This window comes from Molothrus aeneus, chromosome 17 (genome assembly GCF_037042795.1).
Source record: "Molothrus aeneus isolate 106 chromosome 17, BPBGC_Maene_1.0, whole genome shotgun sequence".
Classification (NCBI taxonomy): Eukaryota; Metazoa; Chordata; class Aves; order Passeriformes; family Icteridae; genus Molothrus; species Molothrus aeneus.
The window spans coordinates 9,185,943-9,209,555 of NC_089662.1; the positions used below are offsets into that span (position 1 = coordinate 9,185,943).

The 23,613-nt window shown below is 50.7% G+C and overlaps 2 protein-coding genes across 3 annotated transcripts in view; both read left to right on the forward strand.

Moving 5' to 3' along the window:
• The window catches only part of LOC136563941 (peroxidasin homolog), a 42,094-nt gene extending 29,862 nt beyond the window's left edge, over positions 1–12,232 (forward strand). Inside the window, exons 13-23 of the mRNA XM_066561630.1 lie at positions 634–746; positions 1,986–2,142; positions 3,681–3,789; positions 4,547–4,704; positions 5,983–7,486; positions 7,951–8,085; positions 8,671–8,879; positions 9,728–9,842; positions 10,166–10,259; positions 10,752–10,869; positions 12,145–12,232. Of these exons, the coding sequence (XP_066417727.1) occupies positions 634–746; positions 1,986–2,142; positions 3,681–3,789; positions 4,547–4,704; positions 5,983–7,486; positions 7,951–8,085; positions 8,671–8,879; positions 9,728–9,842; positions 10,166–10,259; positions 10,752–10,847 (2,690 nt within the window). The 3' untranslated portion in view covers positions 10,848–10,869; positions 12,145–12,232. The remainder of the gene's footprint in view (positions 1–633; positions 747–1,985; positions 2,143–3,680; positions 3,790–4,546; positions 4,705–5,982; positions 7,487–7,950; positions 8,086–8,670; positions 8,880–9,727; positions 9,843–10,165; positions 10,260–10,751; positions 10,870–12,144) is intronic.
• Positions 12,233–15,700: 3,468 nt separating this feature from the next.
• On the forward strand, positions 15,701–23,613 carry LOC136563854 (tyrosine-protein kinase Srms-like). Of its 2 annotated transcripts, XM_066561492.1 has the most exons (9): positions 15,788–15,829; positions 15,928–16,093; positions 18,513–18,634; positions 19,500–19,666; positions 20,548–20,686; positions 21,166–21,324; positions 22,220–22,401; positions 22,549–22,705; positions 23,018–23,613. In XM_066561492.1, exons 2-9 carry the CDS (start codon positions 16,032–16,034, stop codon positions 23,209–23,211), a joined length of 1,182 nt encoding a protein of 393 aa, XP_066417589.1. In that variant the 5' UTR covers positions 15,788–15,829; positions 15,928–16,031; the 3' UTR covers positions 23,212–23,613. The 2 variants fall into 2 exon arrangements, with proteins under 2 accessions (XP_066417588.1, XP_066417589.1); XM_066561491.1 differs by having other exon boundaries at positions 15,701–16,093.

Consider the following 23,613-nt stretch of genomic DNA (forward strand, 5'->3'; position numbering starts at 1 on the left):
CAGGATTTCTTCTCCTGGCAAGATGAGAAGCCTCAGCTTCTCCATGTTTTGCTCCTCTGGAATGTGATTTGGAGAATTGTTTACCCAGCATGTGAATTGTTTTTAATTAATGGCCAATCACAGCCAGCTGTGTCAGACTTGCTGAGTGTGCCATGGGTTTTTATCATCATTCTTTTCTACCTTTCTGATGCATCCTTTCTCTTTCTTTAGTATAGTTTTTTAGTATACCTTATGTATGATATAATATAACATAACATAATATAACATAATATAACATAACATAACATAATATAACATAACATAACATAATATAATATAATATAATACAATATATAATACATCAGCTTCTGAGAATTTGGAATCAATTCTCGTCTCTCACCTCATCCTGGGGACCCTCCCAACACCTCAACAACCTGAGGCTGTGGAGAAGGCTTCCAAAATTGGTTGATAGCACTGGGATTATGGGTGTGTAGTTGGTTAGAAGGGTGTAATATTACAAGGTGGAGAACTTAGAGTTTGGGGTTTTAGAATATAGAAATAAATATGAAGCAAGATGGAGGTTTTAGGGCAGAGGTAGGTTGTTCTTCTTCACCTTCTTCCTTCTTCTTCGCATTTTTTCCCTGTGTTGCACAGTGATCCCAGTGTTCCTCCATCCCCCCCAAGACCTGGTGGCAGAGACAGGCCAGGACGTTTCCATTTCCTGCACTGCCCAGGGAGACCCAAGGCCCACCATCACCTGGGTCAAGGTACGTGGGGATTTCACATCACTGGGGAGAGAGACAGCTCCTCTAGGGGAGAATTAAACAACTCTCTCCTTCAACACCTCTCCCAGTTTCATTAGTTATGCAATACACGTGGATAAGGACCAACATTTCCACTGATTTGGGGTTTTTAAGAGAGCATTGCAGTTTCTCAGGCTCAAAGCCTTGCAGCAAGTATTCTCCTTTTCTTCCTTCCAAAAGAGTTACTTGAAGCCTTGTGACATTCCAGGATGATATAAAAACTTGATTGACCATCCCTGGAAGAAGAAAAAAAAAAAAAAGCAACCCTGAAAATAGATTTTTTTCTAAGTAGTTTGTCCTTGTATCCAGGATTTCTGCTGATGGTACTGGATGATGCTTGTTGGCTCCAGCTGGGGATCATGGGGCAAAGTTGTGATCCCTCAAAATCACACAACAGCCTGGCTGCTCTTTCCAAAATTCATTAGCTTAAGTTCTCCTGATTTTTTTCCTGCTATGGTGTAGTACAACACTTGGGACCTTCCTTGTTACCTGCCCTGCCTTTGAGCACAGTCAGGCACAGAAAATCCTTGAGCGACACTTCCTCCACAAAAGTCTGGTGGGAGATGAACCAACTTTCCCTCTTTGCAGCTTTCTGTGGGCTCAACCAGCAGCAGGAGCAGAAGGAAAGGGCCTGAGAGGGCAGCAGAGCAAGTTTAGGTTGTGACAGGGCAGCAGAAAGATGTTAAGAAGCAGGAAGATAAAAAAATAAAACCTAAAGTCACGTCGGTCACCAGCCAGGCTGAGAGAATGGGTTTGAGTGATGCTGTCAGAGCCAGAAAAAATAAAAGATTTGCAGGTTAAGGTCAGTAAAAATCCATCAGTTTCAGGTTGTCCTAAAACTGAAAATATTTCAACTTAATTCTGTGCTATGAAACTTCTGTGGGAGCATCAGGGCCTGGGACTTGTTCCAGCCAGCCTGTCTGTGTGGGGTGTCTGTGTGGGGTGTCCTGTGAGGTGTCCTGTGGGGATGACCTGAGCTGGGCCAGGGAAAGGAGCTGAGCAGGGACCTCCTCACTGTGGGTGCCATCAGGAACAGGTGCCTTTGGACTTGTCTCTGGTTTCTCTGGAAGAGCAATGCTAACATCTGGTGGCCACATTTGCTCATCACATCCATCCCTGGGTTTGCTGAGCAGGCTGAAGGCTGGGCTGGTGGGAAGCTTTCCGTGCTCTAACACAGCTTCTTGTCTTTTGATGGTGCAACAGGAGGGCATCCAGATCACAGAGAGTGGCAAGTTCCACATCAGCCAGGATGGGACCCTCTCCATTCAGGACCTGGGCGTGGCTGACCAGGGCAGATATGAGTGCATAGCAAGGAACCCCTTTGGCTTCACCTCGAGTGCAATGCAGCTCACCATCACCGGTACTGTATCTCCCCCTGAGCCTTCTCTGGCTCCCATGCAAGGACCTGCTGTGCTCTGTTGGCAGCTACACTTTGAGCAGATAATTATGTAAGAAATGATTTCTTCAGCTTCTTTGCAGACAGGTCCTTTTGGATTGGAGTCACCTCATTGGGAAAGCCCACGCATCTCCCAGCTGCCCCTCGCTGTTTGCTCAGCTGAGCTGCAGTTGCTCCCTGCAAAGCCAAAGGTGTTGTTTTAAACCTCCTCCTGCAAGCCCAGCTGTCAGTGTCCATGTAGTTATTGCCTCTGCTGGGAGGGAGAAACTTATTAAAATGTGCCAATGTGCTCACAAATCATCATCTGACCAAAACCTTGCATGCCAGGGAAGGGAGGAGCAGAACAACATTGTCACTGCAAATGCAGGGGTTTAAATGTCTGCTCAGCCATAGAATCATAGACTCACAGAATCACTGAGGCTGGAAAAGACCTTCAGGATCATCAAGTGCAACCTTAGATCGTGCACCACTCTTGGGAATGGGAACTAGGTCTGGTTTTCAATCTCCTGCTCTGTGCGTTAGGGAAGCTGTAATGAACAAGGAGGAGTAGCTCTCCTCTGCTGGTCAAACCAGAGGTCAGAAGGGAAATTGTACCTCTTAGAGGGTAAGAAAACTGGCAAAGGAGACAAGAAATCAAAGGCAAGCAAAAAAGTTTAAAACATAAGAAAGAGCTGTTCCAGCAATAGCCACCTAGTCGCTTATTAGATGAATTAAGTAACATTTTCCATAAAGGGGCTGTAAGCAAGGAGCTGAAAATGGTCAGAAGTGTGTTTGTTGTTTGAAATAATTCCTGAGATAATTTCTGTGGTTTATTCTTGATTGGTGCCTCGTTCACCAGCTGGCTGTAGCATACACCAGTAGCCAACTGGGAACTGGTTTGTTCAGCTGTGACAAAGGCCCTGGCTTAAAAATGCATGCTGTAGTAATTTTAAAGAAGTGATTTCTTTACTTCTGAAGGTATTCCAACAACAACTTTGGTATTTTTATCTAAAATGATGTAGAAAATGTGTTAACACTAAGTTTGAACTATTATTATAATAAATATCTATTAAATACTACAAATAATTAATAAGTAAAGTCTTCCACAAACAGAAAATTAATACATGAGCAATATATTTAAATTCATTTCATTAATTTGGCAAGTACCTTTGTGGGAAACAAATACATACTTTTGGATTAACCCACTGTGATTTTTACATTTTCTTTTTGCAGTTTAACCACTAACCAAAACAGGCCTTTTTTTTGCAAAGCTGTACAGGAGAAAACCCTGAATGTGTGCCCACAGACATCTCCTGAAAAAGTCACCTCCTTTTTCAGGCAGTTCACATTCTTCAGAATAAAAAAATAAATCCATGGTGTTTATATTACAAACAGAAACGCTCTTTGTTCTGCAGCAAGGTCACTGGAGCTGGTGCTGCTGCACAGATTTTCCTGAGCTGGGGGGGCCCATTAATATCGAAGCAAATTGAGGGCGTTTTGTTGTTTCTCTGTGCTTTGGGCAGCCACGGACGTGGGGAGGAGCGGGGACACGTTTGTGGCCACGTCGCTGCGCGAGGCCATCAGCAGCGTGGACCACGCCATCAACTCCACACGAACCGAGCTCTTCAGCAAGTAAGTGTGGGAAGGGCCTGGAGCTGGGGCCTGAGGCAGAAAAGTGATAAAAACCCACAAGAAATGAAGCTTTCTCAACACTCATTTTAGCACTGGCAGCCCACAAAGCAAAGATACAGGATTTTTTCGATTTTTTCGGAGGTAAAGCCGGCACCATGTAGGATGTGCTAGAGCTTCCCAACAGATTTGGGATTCTGGAAAAGTGAGATACATGAGCATCATCTCTTATGTCACTTCTATCTGCATTTTGTCAGCTGGAGCTGGTTGTGCAGATAGTGAATAAAAAGGAAAATAATCAAAGTAGTCATTTTATGAATGCAACTGACTTTGTGGAGGGTGTACAAAAATAATAATATAAAAATTCCAACCATTTTCTCAATAAAAAATAAATTCTTGAGTGAATATGATTCAATCCTTTTCTACTCCAATATATGTTTTTATTGGAAGGATGGACAGTTTGTATTAAGCCAGAAACCCTCTGGGTTTCAGCTGCTGAAAAGTGAAAAAATAAATTACTATCACAGAAAAACCCCAGAGAAACGGAGGGAATTAAATATGTGCATTTTCCTGGGGAAAAATATCCTTTCTTTAATCATCTGCAATGTGCAGACAAGCCACGTTGGTCTTATTCACTAATTTGGGGGCCAAGCACTAGACCAGCTTAGAGCCTGACTCTTGCTGCTTGTAGGGTCTCACTGCCCTGGGCAGAGTTGATTAATTTTAATGATCCTGCATCACTTTTAATTCCTGGAAACAGGCGCCCCAAGACTCCCAATGACCTCCTGGCTCTGTTCCGCTACCCGAGGGACCCCTACACCATCGAGACAGCCAGGGCAGGGGAGATCTTTGAAAGGACCCTGCAGCTGATTCAGGAGCACGTGCAGCAAGGGCTGATTGTGGACATGAATGTCACAGGTAGGAGAGATTTTATTTCCCTTCTTAATTTTGTGTGCAGGATGAAATGAAAACAATGATATGTAGACATCCAGGAAGTTTAAACTGTGCAGTGGTGTATCAAAAATCCAGATAAATGTTGGGTATATCAAGAAATGTGTTGTCTGGATGGCAATTCTTTCTATATCTCATGTTTTTTTTAACAGCTGAAGGGCTGGTCTTAAGTTTACTGAACCAATTTGATACCCAGGAAAATGTTTTAATTCCCTGTTTTGGTAAAGGTTTCTTAGATAGCTATAAAAGCCCTATTCCTTAAAAAAATATTAGCCATCTAACTGATAAAGGAGTATCCTTGTGGGTCTGAAGTTCAGACCCTCAACAGATTGTCTGAGATGTTTCCTGCCCTCCAAATGGCAACAAGAGCAGTGCTGTGAACTCCGAGGTATTTGGGTGCTGTTACAGAGGAAGTGGGATATCCCTTTTCTGTCTCTACTACTTTCACCTCTTAGCTACAAACTCAGGTAAGTCCCAGCAACTCAGGTTCCTTCTATCAAGGTAAGACAGCAAACAACAAAGCAGTGTAACACCAAAAATAACTAATGGGGTCTAATCATGCAGCAGCTGGACCCCAAAACTTCCTAGCTGGCACTTCTTTGATATACAACAAACATTCCTGTACACTCTGTGCTTCTACCTGTACGTGTGATTCATCATGTAGCAGGCATTGTGTGTTTGGGGCCTGTAAATATTTTTTCCTGCCTGGATGTATTCCAGGGTGCAAGGAATGCCTCTCTAGGCAGCAGGTCTGGTCTGGGCTGGTTGGACTGCCAGCCTCTCCTCCTCATTGCCCTGTCAGCATCCACACAATGCAGCATCATTCAGCGCTTTCACACGGCCCAGCAGTGCCCTGGCAGTCACCCACGGCTTCCTGCTGCTCGTCACGTAGAGCTTGGGTGGGTGACAGAGCTCGTGGTGGCAGCAATAACCCAGGAAGCCATAAAATAAACCTAGAATAGGGACCAAGACCACCCCCACAGCTGGCTCTGCCAGTCACAACATTTCTGGTTTCCAGCTCTGTGCAGTTAAACTCTTTTCCCTTTCTTTTTTTGTTTTGTGGGTCAGATGTGATCCTGTGCTTCTTTTGCCTCCCATAAATTCCACAGCAACACCATGCTCAGAGACCCGGCCGTCCCATGCCCATCCCGCCAGGGGTTTTCACACAGAGCTGTTCCGTGGCACAGTGGGAATCAGGAGGCTGCAGGTGTTGCCTGACCTGGTGCTCTGCCCTTCCCTCTGCAGGCTATCGCTACAATGACCTGGTGTCCCCTCACTACCTGACCATGATCGCCAACCTGTCGGGCTGCTCCGCGCATCGCCGCACGCCCAACTGCTCCGACATCTGCTTCCACAAGAAGTACAGGACCCACGATGGCTCCTGTAACAACCTCCAGCACCCCATGTGGGGTGCATCCCTCACAGCCTTCCAGAGGCTCCTCAAACCTGCCTACCAGAATGGATTTAACCTGCCCCGAGGGTTTTCCTTGGCAGAAGATGCCAGGGATCTGCCCCTTCCTCTACCTCGCCTTGTCTCCACCGCCATGATCGGGACCGAGACCATCACCCCCGATGACCAGTTCACACACATGCTCATGCAGTGGGGCCAGTTCCTGGACCATGACATGGACCAGACGGTGGCAGCCATCAGCATGTCCCGTTTCTCAGACGGAGCCCCTTGCAGCGAGGTGTGCACCAACGACCCTCCCTGTTTCTCCATCGCTGTCCCTGCCAACGACCCCCGCGTGCGGAACGGGCGCTGCATGTTCTTTGTGCGCTCAAGCCCCGTGTGTGGCAGCGGCATGACCTCCCTGCTGATGAACTCTGTCTATGCCAGGGAGCAAATCAACCACCTGACATCCTACATTGACGCCTCCAACGTTTACGGCAGCACGGAGCAGGAATCGCGGGAATTGCGGGATCTGAGCAGCCAGAAAGGGCTCCTGAAGAGAGGGCAAGTTGTGCCCAGCTCAGGGAAGCACCTCCTTCCCTTTGCTGTGGGGCCACCCACGGAGTGCATGAGGGATGAGAATGAGAGCCCCGTGCCGTGCTTCCTGGCAGGAGACCACCGTGCCAACGAGCAGCTGGGGCTCACGGCCATGCACACGCTGTGGTTCAGGGAGCACAACCGCGTTGCCGCCGAGCTGGCCGCCCTCAACCCACACTGGGACGGGGACCTCCTGTACCACGAGGCGAGGAAGATTGTGGGTGCCCAGATGCAGCACGTCACCTATGCCCAGTGGCTGCCCAAGGTCCTCGGGGAGGCTGGGATGAAGATGCTGGGTGAGTACAAAGGCTACAACCCCAACGTCAACGCGGGGATTCTCAACGCCTTTGCCGCGGCCGCATTCCGCTTTGGGCACACCTTGATCAACCCCATCCTGTACCGGCTCAACGAGACCTTCCAGCCCATCCCACAAGGCCACATCCCCCTGCACAAGGCCTTCTTCTCCCCTTTCAGGATCATGCAGGAAGGGGGGATCGACCCCCTCCTCCGGGGGCTGTTTGGGGTTCCTGGGAAAATGCGGGTGCCCTCTGAACTGCTCAACATGGAGCTGACAGAGAAACTCTTCTCCATGGCACACTCTGTGTCACTGGACTTGGCTGCTATCAACATTCAGAGAGGGCGAGACCATGGCATCCCACCCTACAACGACTTCAGGGTCTTCTGCAACCTCTCCTCAGCGCAGGAGTTTGAGGACCTCCGAAATGAGATAAAGAACTTGGAGATCAGAGAAAAGCTCAGGAGGTACTGTAGCCTGGATGTGGAAGGATCAGAATTACTGGAGACCAGTCAGTGAAAAGTTCTTGCTTCTTCCAGTACACCCATGGATTAACCTTCCCACATATTGCCCCCCACAGATGTTAAGATAGGGTAATAACTGTGGTTTAACAATGAGGTTAGACAAATGAAGTTTCTCCAAGTGATCAGTCTGGTTTTGGGTGGAATGTTGTCAGGCACTGCTGTGGTGTAGTTTGGGAGCAGATTGAGCCTTGGAGCTATTTTCCAGTCAGATTAAACTGCGTCCTATCTGCCCTGTCTGCCTCTTCCAAGGCAGGTCTTTATCCTATTGTCTTTTAGATAAAACCATTAAAAAAATTGTCCAGATGAGTTCCTGGCATACAAATTTCTATGTTGGTGTCAGATTTATATTATCACCACTCTTTGAGAGCCTTTTAACTTTTTTTTAAAAAATATCTGTTATCCTGCAGTTTATATGGAACTACCAAAAATATTGACCTGTTTCCAGCACTTATGGTGGAGGATCTTGTCCCTGGGACCAGAGTGGGACCAACGCTGATGTGCCTGTTAACAACTCAGTTCAGAAGGCTGAGGGATGGAGACAGGTATTGCCATTGGAATCATCCCAAATCCTTTGGTATTCTCTTTGGGAGGTTTTTTGCCTTACAGGAAGAAGCAGAATATGATTTTTTTTTCTTATTTATTGTCTTATGATATGAGGAACGGTCTTCTCTGTCCAGTGTATTTGCAAGAACACTTGTCACAGTTACCATCAAGATGTCCTTTCTTGATTTAATGATTCTTATTTCATTGCAGAACACTGGGAATCATTGAGGATGTTCCCAGTATCTCATGAAAATCCTAGAAAGTGTCCACAGGAGCTTCTTTCTAATCCCTGTTTGCTGCTTGTGTGAACGAGACACCTTTGCCTGGTGATGCACTTAGGGCAGGAGCACGGGGGTTTGTGGGTTCAGAAAAAGCCATCTGTGTTTGCAGCCACCTGACACCAGAGCAGACGCTCGTTTTGAGGCGTGTGGGTGCTGCCACACAGATGTCAGGGAGCTCATCTTCCTTTCCCAGCCTCACTCACTCACTCACTCACTCACTCACTCACTCACTCACTCACTCACTCACTCACTCCTCCCTCCTCCCCCACTCCTGAGTCATGCTGTGATTACACCCCACTGCAGATTTTGGTATGAGAACCCCGGAGTGTTCACGCCGGCGCAGCTGACTCAGATCAGACAGGTGTCCCTGGCTCGTGTCATCTGTGACAACAGTGACCACATCCAGCAGCTGCAGAGGGACGTGTTCCAGGTGGCATCATACCTGCAGGGCATGGTCAGCTGTGAGGAGATCCCTGCCGTGGACCTCCGCCTGTGGCAGGACTGTTGTGAGGGTAAGGAGAGGATGCTCTGGCACTGACTGGTGTGGGTGTCACTCTGGGTGGCATTTGTCATGTGCCACAGCAGCTTTTATGGAATTGTAGCTGATTTCTGGCTGTACCATGAGACCCCTGTGTCAGCAAATGGGTGCAAAGAGAACTGAATATAGAAATGGAATGGAATGGAATGGAATGGAATGGAATGGAATGGAATGGAATAGAATAGAATAGAATAGAATAGAATAGAATAGAATAGAATAGAATAGAATAGAATAGAATAGAATAGAATAGAATAGAATAGAATATTTCAACTGTAAAGGACCTGCAGCAATCCTCCTGTCCAGTCTCCTGACCAATTCAGGGCTGATCAAAAGTTAAAGCAAATTATTAATTATGTCTTAATTATTATTATATCCAAATGCTTCTTCTAAACCCCGAGAGGTTTGGGATATTGGCCATCTGTCTAGGAAGCCTATTAACTCTGTTAGCTTCATTTAATCTGTCTGAAAGCCCACCTCACTGAGGGCTTTGGTCTCTGGCTGAGGAAGAGAATGAAACAGGACATGATTCCCACCATGTGTCACTTCACAGATTCATTTGGGAGCCTAAATCTCTGCCACTAAACCTCAGGTCCTGCCATGGTCCCCTTGGGCTGCATTCTGGTTCAGATGTCCATTTGAGAGATGGTAATCCACAAGTGGTGCACACCCTTTTCCACACCTTGGTTGCCTCCTTCCCTCTGGCCCAAGAGATGTGTCCAGGGTGGATGGTGCAGGAGGGCAGCACTGCCTTGTGCTGCTGCAGCTCACACAGTCCTGTTTCAAACAGCAGTGCTCACTGCAGACTTTCCCTTCCTTCCCAAGACTGCGGGACACGAGGGCAATTCAGGGCTCTTTCGCAGCGGTTCCGAAGCAAGAGGTCTCCTGGCTTCAGCTACCCAGAGGAAAACCCTGCAAAGCACAAGCCTGCCTTGCCCAGGTGCAGTATCACCCCTTCTACCTCCAGTTTATGGAACGGAAGTTTCAATAACTCAGTCCATTCAGGTCTGTGAATCTGGTGCTTTGCAGAGATCTGGGGTCAGGGGTGGATCAGTAGAGAGGTGCTGAGCTCAGCCAGTCCTCCACACTTGAGTGCAGAGCCCAGCTCTGATGTGCAAATTCCTGGGCTGAGGGGCTCTTTGGCAGTTGGGCCCTTCCCTTTGATGCTCACTTGGAGGCTGATGTTGGAGAAGGCAAAATGATTCCCTCACTCAGGAAGCTGCAGTTTGCATAACCCCTTTCACTTTTTATCCCTGACCCCAGAGACGAGGCACCTTCTCCAAGCTCTTCCTCCAGAGAGAATCTTGAGTCCCTTGTGGCTGGACTGGAGAAGACAGTCACTTCCCTACGGAAACAGGTAAAACTTGGTGCCCCAATGTTTGTCTTTCATGGAGTCGTGAACCTCAGCAAAGAAAACTTGAGCCAGCATTTTCTTCTTGTATTTGGGGCAGATCAAAGATTACCTGTGCAGTGGTGCAGACTCCCTGCATTTGGGACAGATTAAAGATTACCTGTGCAGTGGTGAAGAATCCATGCATTTGGGACAGGTTAAAGATTACCTGTACAGTGGTGAAGAATCCTTGCATTTGGGACAGGTTAAAGATTACCTGTGCAGTAGTGCAGAATCCTTGCATTTGGGACAGGTTAAAGATTACCTGTGCAGTGGCGAAGAATCCTTGCATTTGGGACAGGTTAAAGATTACCTGTGCAGTGGTGCAGACTCCCTGCATTTGGGACAGGTTAAAGATTACCTGTGCAGTGGTGCAGACTCCCTGCATTTGGGACAGGTTAAAGATTACCTGTGCAGTGGTGCAGACTCCCCTCAGAGCTGCTGTTTTCTCCCCCTCAGGTGAATGCACTAGAGAGCCAGCTGAGATGGCACCACAGGAGCACCAGCTCACGTGGACAGGGCAAGAAGATTGGGGACAAATGGAGAAGAAGATGACCATGTTGCCTCCTTGTGTAAGGTCAGTGTGTTTGTTCAGGGCTGGGGCCCCACAGGCTCAGTGTGGGGGGACACCTCAGCAGTGTTCCCATGCAGGGAGGATGGAGCAATGAGGTGATGAATGGGACATGAGGTAATAGCCTTAAATGCAGCAGGTTAGACACTTGTTTCTGCTGGCAGTGATTAGTGACTCACTGGAATGGGCTGTCTGGGGACGTGGTGGCGTATCCATTCCTGGAGGTCCTTTAGGAACTGGTTTGGCAAAGATGGGGAAAGACATAAGTATAGGATGGACCAGGTGGTTTGGGTGAGGTCTCCTGGGCTTATTCTCCTGGGACTCTGGGTAGGTTTATTCTAACAACATTCAATGTCATAACCCCAAATCCAAGAGCCTTGGAAGGACCTTTGTGGGGAGGGATATCACAAAGCTCAGTGATGGAGTGGATGGACTGGTTCCTCCCCTGGGGAACAAGGACATCTGGGCAGATGGAGCAATCCATCATTTGCTTACAAACTGGCAGAGATTTCCCCCTGCCCATCTGAGTCACCGTGCTCCTCACTCCTGAACGCACCAGTCCTCTGTTTGTTGAGCCCAAGCCAGGGCAGCACAGCTGTGAGGTGCCTGTGTAAAGCCCCTGTCAGCCCCTGCCAGCCTGGGGACTCCCACTGCTTCTCAGTGGTGACACAGTCCTGGCCAGGACTCCAGTCCAGGTGCTCATGGGCACAGGGAACACAGCCTGAGCTCCCTTCTCCTGCTTCCCATGGAGATCCCTGCAGCCTTGACAGAGAGGCTGAACAGCTCCCTGGCACCTGCCAATCTGGAGAAGGTGGTGAATGGGTTTTATGTGTTGCAAATGATTCCTTCAGGGACAGGAGCAGAGGAGTGCAGTTCTGCCAGGCAGCCAGTACTAGGAGGAGCATTCATTCTCTGGAAGTTAGGCTAAAGGATGGGGCAAGCAAAGGCTGGTCTGTGCTGATAAACACAGGAAAAAGCAGAAAGGGAAAGCCTGGAGGCTGGCCAGGCTGTTTATCAGCAGGATTTGGTGTTTTGGTCTTTACAGATTTTCCACTCAAACAGTGACTCTGCTTCAGAAATGTGACAGAGTGCAGGGTGATACATGAATTGCCTTTCCTTGCCATTGTTTCAGATCCTTGATGAGGCCTGGCTTTACAGGGTCCCTGAAAAGTATTACTGTGGGTTTAAAGGTTTTTCTGTCCCAGACCTGCCAGGTACAAACAGCTCACTCTGCCTCCAGCTGCTCTTACAGAGCTTTTCTGCTTTCTTGTGCCATTTCAGGTGCCCTGTGACCTGCACTCCTGCTCTCCACCAGCCAGTCCAACCCACCCCTACAGGGCTCAGAGAGCCACCATGAGACCCCCTGGTGCTGTGCCTGCTCTCACACCTCCTGTACCACTCCCTGTCCCAGGACCACTGTACTTTTGCCTGTATTGAACCCTCTGCACTGACTGTCTATGAGCCCCCCAGCCCCTGGACCATTCCTGCCCTTGTCAGCCTCCCAGGGATGGGCTCTGCCCTCGATGGGGACAGCCCAGAGTCTGCCAAGGTGCCTCTTTCTTCCACAGCCCCCAGGAAGTAGAGACAAATTGAAGCTGCTTCGATCCCACTGTTCTACTCTGCTCCTCTTCCCATGCACTGCTGTCATCACCCACCAGCCCCTGTGTGAACTGTCCCTTGGACACCCATCCAAAACAATTCATTAAGAGGCTAAACCTTCCACAAGTGCACTGTGGCACCAGGAAACATCTGGAGAAATCACTGAAAAATAAAAGACAAAGAAACAGGAGGCCCAGAAGAAACCCCAGCCATCTTCTGATGCCTTCAAAAAGACCAAAAGGCACCTCAGGGCTGGGGTGCCAGGCACAGTGTGGCCACCCTGGATCTCCAGCTGGGCTGTGCCAGCCATTGGTGACAAGTGGCACATCCCATGGCCCCAGAGTCACCTGCCATTCCTCAAAGCCATTTTCCTCAGCATGACCTCCATTCTCCAACTTTCTTCTCATTTAGGGGCTTAATTGGAATTATGCTCCTCTTCCTTTTTTCCCTGCAAGAAGGCTCTTTGCTGGAAGATGTATTTTGAGTGTAAACGTAACAGGACCTGGAACAGAACCTCAGCTAATTAGGTGTAATGGGTGCTCTCATTAGTGGAGGGGAGCTGCTGGTTTCTGTCAATTAGGCTGGGAGGCCACGCTGTGGGTTTTGGGTGGATGCAAAATGCTGTTTGTGTTTGTGGCTCCCTGGTGCTCTGCAGCCAAACCAGGGCTGTGCAGGCAGCTCTGCTGGTTTGGGTGCTCTTTGGAGGTGCTCCTCAGTGGTGCTAGAACTGAAGTCCCTGTGTGCCCACCACAACCCCAAATCTGTGGACAGATTGGTTTTTAATACATCTTTGTAAGCTGGTCACGGGGACCGGAGAGGAAATACTTGATCCATCAGATATCTGTGCCTTCCTTATCTTTATCACTTTTACTGCATCCTCCCACTTTCTTTCCCACAGCACAAGGACCAGAAACTTCTATGAACATGCTTTTTCTTCTTTATTTTTTTTTAGGTGTTTTATAGTACTTAAAGGGATTCAAAGCAGCAGGGATGCTCGGGGAACTGAATAGGAAAATAATAATAAAAAAAAGATACTAGAAAAAGGTTGTGATTTATCATCTCTTTCCTGGCATGGGGCTGAGCTGTGCATGTGTGTCCTGTGCAGACAGAGGTTTGCAGGGATGAGTGTGTGCTCTGCATGTCTGGTGGCTCAGCTCAGAGGCAGTATTTAGTCCTCAGGGATGTTTGTCATTTGAAAGTACTCTTTCATTTAGGTGCAAATCAAGATCCAAAGCCTTGTGTGTTAGAAATCAGCTGCACTCGTCTATCGCTGGTACCACTGCAGGATCTAATCTGGCAAAGGTCAATAAAGGTAAATCAGTTCAGTCTCCTTTTGCACACCAGAAGTTCAGTGAGACCTCATTTAAAACAGTGAGGCACAAGCTCTCTGTGCTGCATCTGATCAGATTTTTTTTCAGGGCATAACCAGGCAGCCCCTTTTGCTCCTGATGGAGTGTGACATGAGGAGCACACTTGTCACAAGGGCTGCAGAAGGGCAGCAGAGGGGGTGTCCCTTCCCTTGGGTCTGCAAACCCTTCTGTGCTCCATCCTCAGTTCCCCTCCTCATGCTGAAGTGAGAAAAATGCACAGAGACATTACACAGTGGGTAAAATACACAGAGACATTACACAGTGGGGAAAATGCACAGAGAATTTGCACATCCCTGCGTGGCACCGGGGGCAAGGCTGTGAGCTGACCTTGGGGGACTCACCCATCTATTCAGGTGCTACTTGGGTAAGGAGGGAGCAGAATATTTTATTAAAGACTCGCTTTCTTCCCAGTTCTCATCAGTTCAGGAATGCACAGGCCACACTGAGGAGTGCTCTGTACTCCTGCCCTCTGCCCTGGGCATCTCTGCCTGGAGAGGGTGAGGAAATTGCTGAGTCCAAAACCCAGACAAGGAAATCATTTTGCAATTTTTTTTGGCCGTCATGGGACACCCAGAATGCAGGACATAGCATGTCAAGAGCTGTTGACCCAAGGGTGGGTCCATCTTGTTCCTCATACCCCACATGGTTGCAGTTGGCAGCCCAGACTCCTACAATTGATTTTTTCATATTTCTTTTAAAGTAGCCTCTTTCAAATCCCAACTACATACCCAAAACGAGCTACACAGACCAACTGCAAGCAGAGGAGAATCAAGATAATGGGCTCAAGGCCAGGAGTGGGGTTGCCAGGCACAAAACTCCCACTAATTAGATGGAACAGTTAAATGACAAAGTTTAGGTGGGGGCTGGGGGGTTGGAGTTGGGATTTCCCATCAGAGCAATCTTCAGGTGACCTAAAGTGCACATGAAAGATGTGAGGGGGTAATCTCTCTCTTTTGGGTGATGGCTGTGGGTGGTGGGATTTGGGAGGGGGTTTGGAGCATTTTGGAGTGTCCAAGTGTGACCAGGGCTGGGGAAGTGTGGCTGTGCTGACACTGTGAGAGCTGAAGGTTGCATTCCAGGGCTTGGCTGTGGATGAATTGCAAGCACCTGAGGCTGACTGAGACCCTGCATCAGGAAAAGATCTCCTGATTCTGAGGGGGACCCATCTCTGGTGGAAGCTGAGTGAGCACCAGATCCTGGTGGATTTGGGATGTGAATTCCCTAGAAATCCTCTGCAACAGGGAATTAGTGTGAGGAGGCAAATGCTTTAGTGGGGTCACTCTGGGAGGTCATTGTAGACTGAAGGAAGAAAGGACCTTGGGGGTTATACACCCCCCAATATCCAGCCAGGAAACATCCGAACACTTCGGATCTTTTCTAAGGTTATGTCCTTAATTCTGTTTTAATCTCCCACATTTGTGGATGCAATTATTGTCCTATGGAAAAAAAAAATATCCTCCCACACAAGTGAGATGAAGACTATTAGCTGGAGTCAGCCACTTGTGACAAGAGCTGCTCGAAGAACAGAGAGCTATGTTTATGGTGCTCTGGTAAGAAGCAAAGAGCACACTTAAAAATAATGATTAAATAAAACAACAGCCGTTCTTCTTCTTCGAGAGCAGCAAGCCCGGCTCCAGCTGTGCCTGTCTCCCAGATGTGCCCGTGGGTCTGAGCGTGGGACTCCTGCCTGCAGACTCGTCCCGCCGGCAGACTCGTCGCACCAGACGAACCAGTTTCACTTTCAGAAATAGGAAGTTGGCCGGGAAGGGCCGGCGAGCGCCCAGACGCGTGCGGGTAACGCGGGCGGGCAGGATGAGCTCCCCGGCCGGCGGCAGCAGCCCCGCATCCCCCCGCGCCCCGGCCTCCCGGTGGGCATAGCCCACCGCATCCAGCGCACCGCCGGGCATGGAGCAGTTCGTCAGGAAGCGCCTGACCTTCCTGACATCCTTCTGGAACAAGCTCCGTCCCCGCTCCGTGACGGAGAGCTGCTCGCTGGGGTATCTTGGCTCTGATTCCGTTTCGCTCAACTCGGAGGCGACTTCCATTTCCTTCATCCCCAAGTCGTCTCTCTGTATCGCTTTGTACGCTTTCACAGCCCGCAGCGCCGAGGAGCTGAGCATAAGCGCAGGGGACAAACTGCGTGTCCTCAGAGAGGAGGGCGAGTATGTCTTAGCCCGGCGGCTGCTGGGGGAGCCGGCCATGGGCTACGTCCCCGCTGCCTACGTGGCCAACCTCAGCCAGGGCACCTCCGCCCACCGCCCGTAAGTATCCCCGGCTCTGGATGCACCGGGGGATGGATGGAGGCTGGGCTCGGGCAGGGAAAGGCAGCGCTCACCCTCCACAGCGGCGGCGAGCAGCAGATTCCCGTTCCCTGCTTTGGCCATCAGCGGCGCTGGGACTGAGCGGGGATCTGCCTTCCCCTGGGCACCCCTGCATCCCCTGCAGCCCCTGCATCGCCTGCATCCCCTGCATCTCCTCCAGCCCCTGCAGCCCCTGCAGGTCGTGGCAGCAGGGTGGAGGTGTTCGGCAAAGGAAGCGAGATTTGGGGGATGCGCCAGAGATGCCGGTGTCCCTTCCTGGCTGCATCACCCTCGCACGGGCTGGGCTGGCTCTGGGCTGGGTGCGGGGTGATGCTGGGCAGGGTTGAAAGGCTCCGGCTGCTTTCCCTCTTGTTAAAGGGGGCCCAGCAGGAAGAGAGGGAGCTGGGGTTCACTTGTACCTGAGCCCTGCCAGCTCCAAAGGGCTTGGGAGCACGGGAAGGAGCATTTTGGGTTGGTACCTGCCAGGAAGCCCAGATCTCTGCAGGGCTTATCCAGGGCTGAGGGTTTCCTCCCGGTGCGTGCCTCTCCCAGCCGACAGGGAGCTCGGGGCATGTCTCAGCCCCCTGGCAGCCGGGGAAAGCCCAGCTCCTCGTTGCATAAGGCAGCCTGGTCCCGACACGTCGGGCGAAGCGCCCCGAGCCACAGCTGTTCCCTCCGTGCCCTGAGTCACCGAGCACGGGCAGCGCGGGGCTGCGGCACCCTGGGCACCCCCCCGCGCCCGCCCTGTGCTGGGTGGGGTGAAAGAGAGCAGCGGGAGAAGCCCGGGAAGGGTCCCTGATGTGCGGGTGGGATGGGAGAGACCCTCCCTGCGTGTGCTTTGAGGAAGGCAAATCCAGTTCGGTTGGGCTGTGCTGGGATCACACCCGTGTGGACAGCGGGGTCGGCTCCCTCCCTGCCTTATTCCCATGGCGTGGGACAGCTGGACAGGCTACAGGGGAGCGTGTAGCACACACACAGGTGTGTGTACCTGTGTGTGTACCTGTGTGGGTACTTGTGTGTGTACATGTGTATGTACATATGTGTGTATGTGTGTGTGTACCTGTATGTGTGTATGTGTACATGTGTATATCTGTGTGCACCAGTGTGTGTGTACCTGGGTGAGTACCTGTGTGTGTATATGTGCGTGTGTGTACGTGTGCATACCTGTGTGTGTACCTATGTGTGTACCTGTGTGTGTGTACCCGTGTGAGCAGCAGCCGTGAGCAGCCGCTGCCCGGCCCCATCCTGCGGACAGGGGCATTGCCGGTGCCGGGGCGTGCCAGGGCCGGACTTCCCCGTGCGCGGCTTCCCCGCCGGAGCGAGCTGTGAGCGCTCGGGCAGACTCCGCGGAGCCGCGCCTCGGAGCTGCCTGCTAATTTGTTCACCCCATCACTTATAATTTCCTGCGCGGCTTCTCAGACGCTGGCGATCCCAGCTAATAAACTTCTGGCTTCTCACGTCCTGGCTGCCTTAGGCTGGATGGAGCTGCGTCCTCCTGTGCATCCCGCTGTGTCGGGAGCCAGCCAGCCAACCTGCCTTTCCTTACGGGAATTCAGAGATGAATCTCAGTGGTGTGACAGAGAAAAGGGATTTGGCTGGGTCCTCCCACAGCTTGGTGCTGTGGAGTCCCCAGCCAGCACTGCCAAGGCTGGAGTAGCAGAAGGCAATTGCCAGAGATGTTTCCATTGGTGCCCTTTGCTGATAGGCTCAGAGCTGGTGCTGCCCATGAGCTGCAGGTCAAGAAGTGCAAAGGGATCCTGTGCCTGCAGATGTTGCTGTCATGGCAGGACACAGGGACAATCTCTCCAGAGCATCTTCCTCACAGCACCAGGTGGTTGATGCTTTATCTACCACAGGCTGTCAGCCCAAGAGTATAAATCTCACCTCAGGGCTTGGGATGGAGCTGAGACCTGGACAGCAGCATCCAGAGACTGGTGGGGGAAATGCTCCATCCCTGGCAGTGTTCAGTACCAGGCTGGATGGGGCTTTGAGCAGCCTGGGCTAGTGGAAGGTGTCCCTGCCCATGGCAGGAGGGGTTGAATGAGGTGAGTTTTGGGGTCCCTCCCAACCCAAACCATTCTGGGATTCTCTGATTCTGTGAAAAGGTCTGCAGGCAGTGAGCTGCAATAAACTGCAGCAAGTGCCTGTAAAGCCCACCCAATGGAACAGCTTTGGTGCAGGCACCCACATCTACAGGTTCTGAGACACAGACTAGCCACTGTGCCACTTGTTTGGTGGCAGCAGGAATGAGCAAACAGTGGGATCCCAGCAGCTGCTCCCCCTCCCCAGCTCAGAGGGTGCAAAATCCCCTGAAATGGATGCAGACTTATCTGTGCAGCATCTCCCTGCCCTGCTGTGACCCCTCTGCTCTGCTCCCCAGCTGGTACTTCAGCAAGATCAGCCGCAATGAAGCGGAGCAGCTCCTCCTCTCGCCTCCCAACCAGCACGGCTCCTTCCTCGTCCGGGACAGCGAGAGCAGCAAGGGAGAATACTCTCTCTCAGGTGACCTTGTGGCAATTATCCAGATATAATAAGCACAGGGAAAGGAAGCAGGCTGCTCCTTAGGAACAGCTCCTGGCTCGCTTAGTATGGGGTGAAAACAAGAATAAGTTTAAAGCACTTTTCAGCGCCTTGTTGAAGGGAATGGGCTGCTTTCTGAGGGTGGGGGGAAAGTTTACAGAGCAGGGATGGATTGTTGAATAACTGTGGCAAAGGAAAGTGCGTGGCTCCTGTCTGGAGTATGAAAGCCATAAACATTTCACTGCAGCTTAATGATGGTTTCGTGGCACTAACTCCCAGGATTTCATTCCAGTAGCTTTTGTCATCTGAGGGTTGTTTAAAAATATGCTGCCACTACAGATTTCCAGGGCCTGGGCTGCTCCCACATACTGAAATCTGAATTCAGGGGGTTTTGGACCAGGCAGTGCCATTACAATCTGTTTTAATCCCCATAAAAGTAATCCTAGGAAAATTCATGGCAAACTCTACATCCCACCATCAGTCCCTGAGCTATGGGAGTCACAGCCACTCCTGGTTTATCCTCTTTGAGCAGTTCTGATGTTGTCTGAGCAGTCCATGGTGGAATTATGCCTGGCAATAAAGCTTATTTAATTATCCCTGATAATAAAGCATCACCTCTGTGGTCCAAAGGAGCCTGGCTCACAATGGCCAGGAGTCCTCTGGGCCAGGAGGTGGGAGCAGAAGGGAGGTGGGGAGTGGGATGAAGCAGTCTGGGGCAGAGTTGTGCTGCTTTAATTTTACTAGAAAGTTTGGAATCTCTAAAGGCAGAGGTTGGAGCCAGCAGGGAGGTGGGGAGGGACTGATCTCTGCACAAATTGAGTTTTCCCCAACCTGGGCTTCCCCACAGTTCGCAACCACACCAAGGTCAGCCACTTCCGAATCTGCAAGAGCCCCAGGGGCAGCCTCTACATCCAGAAGGGACACCCCTTTCCCAACATGGAGGAGCTGCTCGCCTTCTACACGGAGCACTGGAAGGTCATCCAGAGCCCCCTGCTGCAGCCCTGCAGCCCCGCGGTGCGTACGGGCACAGCTCGGCCCTGCTCCCCGCCCTCCCCGGGCTGGGAACGGGAAACCAGGGGAACTGCAAAGAATTAGTCTGTCCCTTTGGGTTTTGAGTTTGTTAAACTAAATTTAAAGTCCACCATTAGTATGGCTGCCAGCATTGCCTTTGATCAGCCACGTTAAGGCATTTATATGTATTTTTGAGCAGAATTTTCTGAAATGTGTTGTCCGTCTCAAAGACTGGAAACCAAGCTGTTACAATCCCATTCAATACAGATTCTGGAAATACCTGCCCTTCCAATGTTTTCCTGAGAATATAAGACAAAACACATGGCTTTTATAAAGTTTTCACACCAATTAGTGCAGTGCTCATAAGTCTAATTACAGTATTAATCCCAAATTGCCAGCTCATTTCCTGATTAGAGTTCCATCTACTGATTATGACTTGGAAATAGCAATTAACCATGTGAATAATCCAAGAGTGAAATTGAAAGGTGTGGGATAAAAGAAATGCTTAATGAACTGAAGTCTAAATCAGCCATAATATGCAGTAATATTAATTCATGCATTTTTATTTATTGGTGGAGATGGAGAAAAGCCACTTTTGAGGTCTGATGAGGAGTGAATTATGACTTGAACTCCTGGTATTCCATGTGGTCTCCAAACTCTCCTGCTTGCACACCTGGGGTCCCAGCGGGGCTCATGCAGAGGATGCCCCACGTGTTGTGTGCCTGCAGTGAGCACAGAGGGAGGGGCAGTGCTCAGGCCCAGCCCCTGGCTGGTGGAGCACCATGTCCTGCTCCCCTGTGGGCACCAAGGGCTGCTGCAGGCTCCAGCAGCAGGTCCTGGCTGTCTGGCTGGGCCGAGTGAGCCGTTCCATGTCCATCTGACAGACTCCCCCCGAGAGGGATGGCTGGGAGCGCCCGCGCTGGGAGTTCACCCTGCGGAGGAAGCTGGGAGAGGGCTACTTTGGAGAGGTGTGGGAAGGGCTGTGGAGGAACACGGTGCCAGTGGCCATCAAGATCATTAAAGGTATGTGGAGAATCAGATGTTAACAGCAGCCAACTGAGTGTCTCGTTCACTGCTATTATCATTGACCCTCCTTTATTTCCTCATCCTCTTGGCCACTGTGAGTGTTTTATCATGCAAACTGCAGTAGGACCTGGTGAGGAGCCACTGGAATATTTCTGTGCACAAACCTAAGTTTGGGCTGTATCTCTATTAAATGGCTCCAGCCACTGGGTGTGTGACAAGTGACATCACATCAAATCAAATGGGTTTGTGATACATCAAGTCCTGATGGGACTATGAACCTGAAAATGGGACCCAAAGCCACATGGAGAACATCTCTTTGGCTCTGAGACACAGGTTGTGCAGAGCTTTGAGAGCTTTGAGAGCAGGGATGGGCTGTGAGGAGGTAAAAAAGGTCCTCATCCCAGTTGGAGGCACTGAGGTCCCAATGTCTACATGAGAAAGTGGCTCACAAGGTCTGTGTTGGCTTTGCCCCGCAGCTGACATGAAAGCAGAAGACTTCACCAAGGAGATTCAGAACCTGAAGCGCCTGAGGCATGAGAAGCTGATCCAGCTGCACGCCGTGTGCTCCCTGGAGGAGCCCGTGTACATCATCACCGAGCTCATGCGCAAGGGCAACCTCCACAGCTACCTCAACAGTGAGTGCTGTGCTGGCCCCCGGGGGTGGGGGACCCTGGGCTGCTGCTCCCCGTGCCTCAGAATGGCCCTAGGAATCTGAATGGGGACCCTAAAAAAAGTGCCAGCCTTGTTTCTGTCCTGTTTGGTCAGTGGTAACACAGAGCAATCCATGGGTAGATGGATCAGTGGAGATGGTCTTGGGATCACAAAGTCTGCCATGATCCTGTGGGTGTCCATGTGGACTGGGTCTGTATCAACCCCTGGGAGCCCAAGCTCGTTGGTAGGGAGCTTCATCCCTCCTCCACCTACCCTTGGTCTGCCAGCTCCCACCAGAGCACAGAATCTCACTGCTGTGTTCGGGCAACTCCACCCTCTTTAGGAATGAAACAGCCAAACCTCCCCGTGGCTTTGTGCGTGTACAGATCTCATATCATGCCATGGACCACTCATCACCCAGTTTAATTTTCTTGGCCTTTCTTTTCCTGACCCAGCACAATCAAACAAGCCTCTCCCACCAAGACCTGTTTTTCTACAGGGTACTTCCCCTTCCACCCACACTGACCTTGTGTCTGATTGGGGTTCCAGCAGCAGAGCTGGAGCTCACAGGTACAACAGGCTGAGAGGCCTGCAGGGAGGAGTTTTGCATGGCAGAAGGTCACCTTTGGCTTTGAACAAGCCACGGATATCTGTGACCTTGCTGCTCTTCAGAGCCCACCCTGTCCCATGCCTGAGGAGCACGTGGCTCTGCTGAACTTCCCACACAGCACAACAAGGATGATTAGACAGGAGCACAAATTTGAGGTTTTACATCATCCTCATGTCCCACACTGCCAGCACAGGGTCTCCTTCCAAACCAAAACACCAAAAAAGGTGTTGGTAGATTGCCCCCAATGCCTGGATTGTCTGGATTAACAGGTCCTGAAGGGAAGTCCCTGGGCACCTCCCACCTGCTCAACATCTCCTGCCAAGTGGCCGATGGGATGAGGTACCTGGAGGAGAAGCACATTGTCCACCGGGATCTGGCAGCCAGAAACATCCTGGTTGGAGAGGAACTCACCTGCAAAATTGCTGATTTCGGACTTGCTCGGCTCCTCAAGGTCAGCTCAGGGGATGCTGTGGTCCCTCCCTGCCACCACTCGAGCTCATAGAGCTGTCCCATGGTGGAGACATTCCCTGCCATCCCCAAAACCCATGTCTGCGTTGTTCACCCCATCCCTCACGTCCTGTCTGCCATTGCTTTTCAGGATGACATTTATTCCACCAGCAGCAGCACTAAAATCCCAGTGAAGTGGACGGCCCCAGAGGCAGCCAACTACCGCACCTACTCCCTCAAGTCCGACGTCTGGTCCTATGGGATTCTGCTCTACGAGGTCTTCACATATGGACAGATCCCCTATGAAGGTAGGGCTGCTGCCCCACTCCATGAAATGCTATATTGTCCCTTCCCTAAGGGATATGGAAGCAGCTCCTGGAGCATGAGCAGGTTATTGTCCATTTAGGGGTGGCTTAGAGGGATATTCAGTGGTTGCAGAGCGGGTGCAGGAGCTGGGGGCAGGAAGCTGGTCTGCATCTCCCACATCCTCTTTCTACCGCCTCTCTGGCACAGAGACACCATCTCACAGCACCGCCAGTGACATCTTGGCCACTGCAGATGTACCTTCAGGGCATCCTTTGGGGACATCAGACTCAGGGGCTTCTCCTCCTTCCTTGCAGGAATGACAAACCAAGAAACCGTACGGCAAATCACCAGGGGCTACCGCCTGCCCCGGCCCAGCCCCTGCCCTCCTGAGATCTACAGCATCATGCTGGAGTGCTGGAGTGGCAACACAGAGGAGCGCCCCACCTTCCTGGCCCTGCGGGAGAAGCTGGGCTTCATCTACAGGCGGCTGCTCAGCTCCCTCTCCTGAGGGACCCCTTCCCACCATCCTTCCTGCACAAGCCCCTCCAGGCCAGCTCTTGCCAAGAAGTTCCTTCCTTCTGGTTTGCCCTCTGACAGGGCTACAAGGAAAGCACATTCCCCTCAGAAAACAGCCTGTGGTCCCTCACAGCCAGGGTGCAGGGAGGTGGCCAAGGCAGAAAGCAACAAGTTGTACAGAACTCGTTGCCAGCATTTGGCTGTGTAACAGTTTGGAGAAGCCCCATGGAGGCATCACTCAAAGTTTACATCGTGGTTCACTCAGTAGGGTGGGAGGCCCCTGCTGCTCCCCACACAAACGTGAAGGTTTGCAGTTCATGTTCAGTTGTGGCTCTGCTTGATTTATCTTGTAGTGTGTGTTCGGTGTATTTATCAATAAATGTGTGTGCATCCA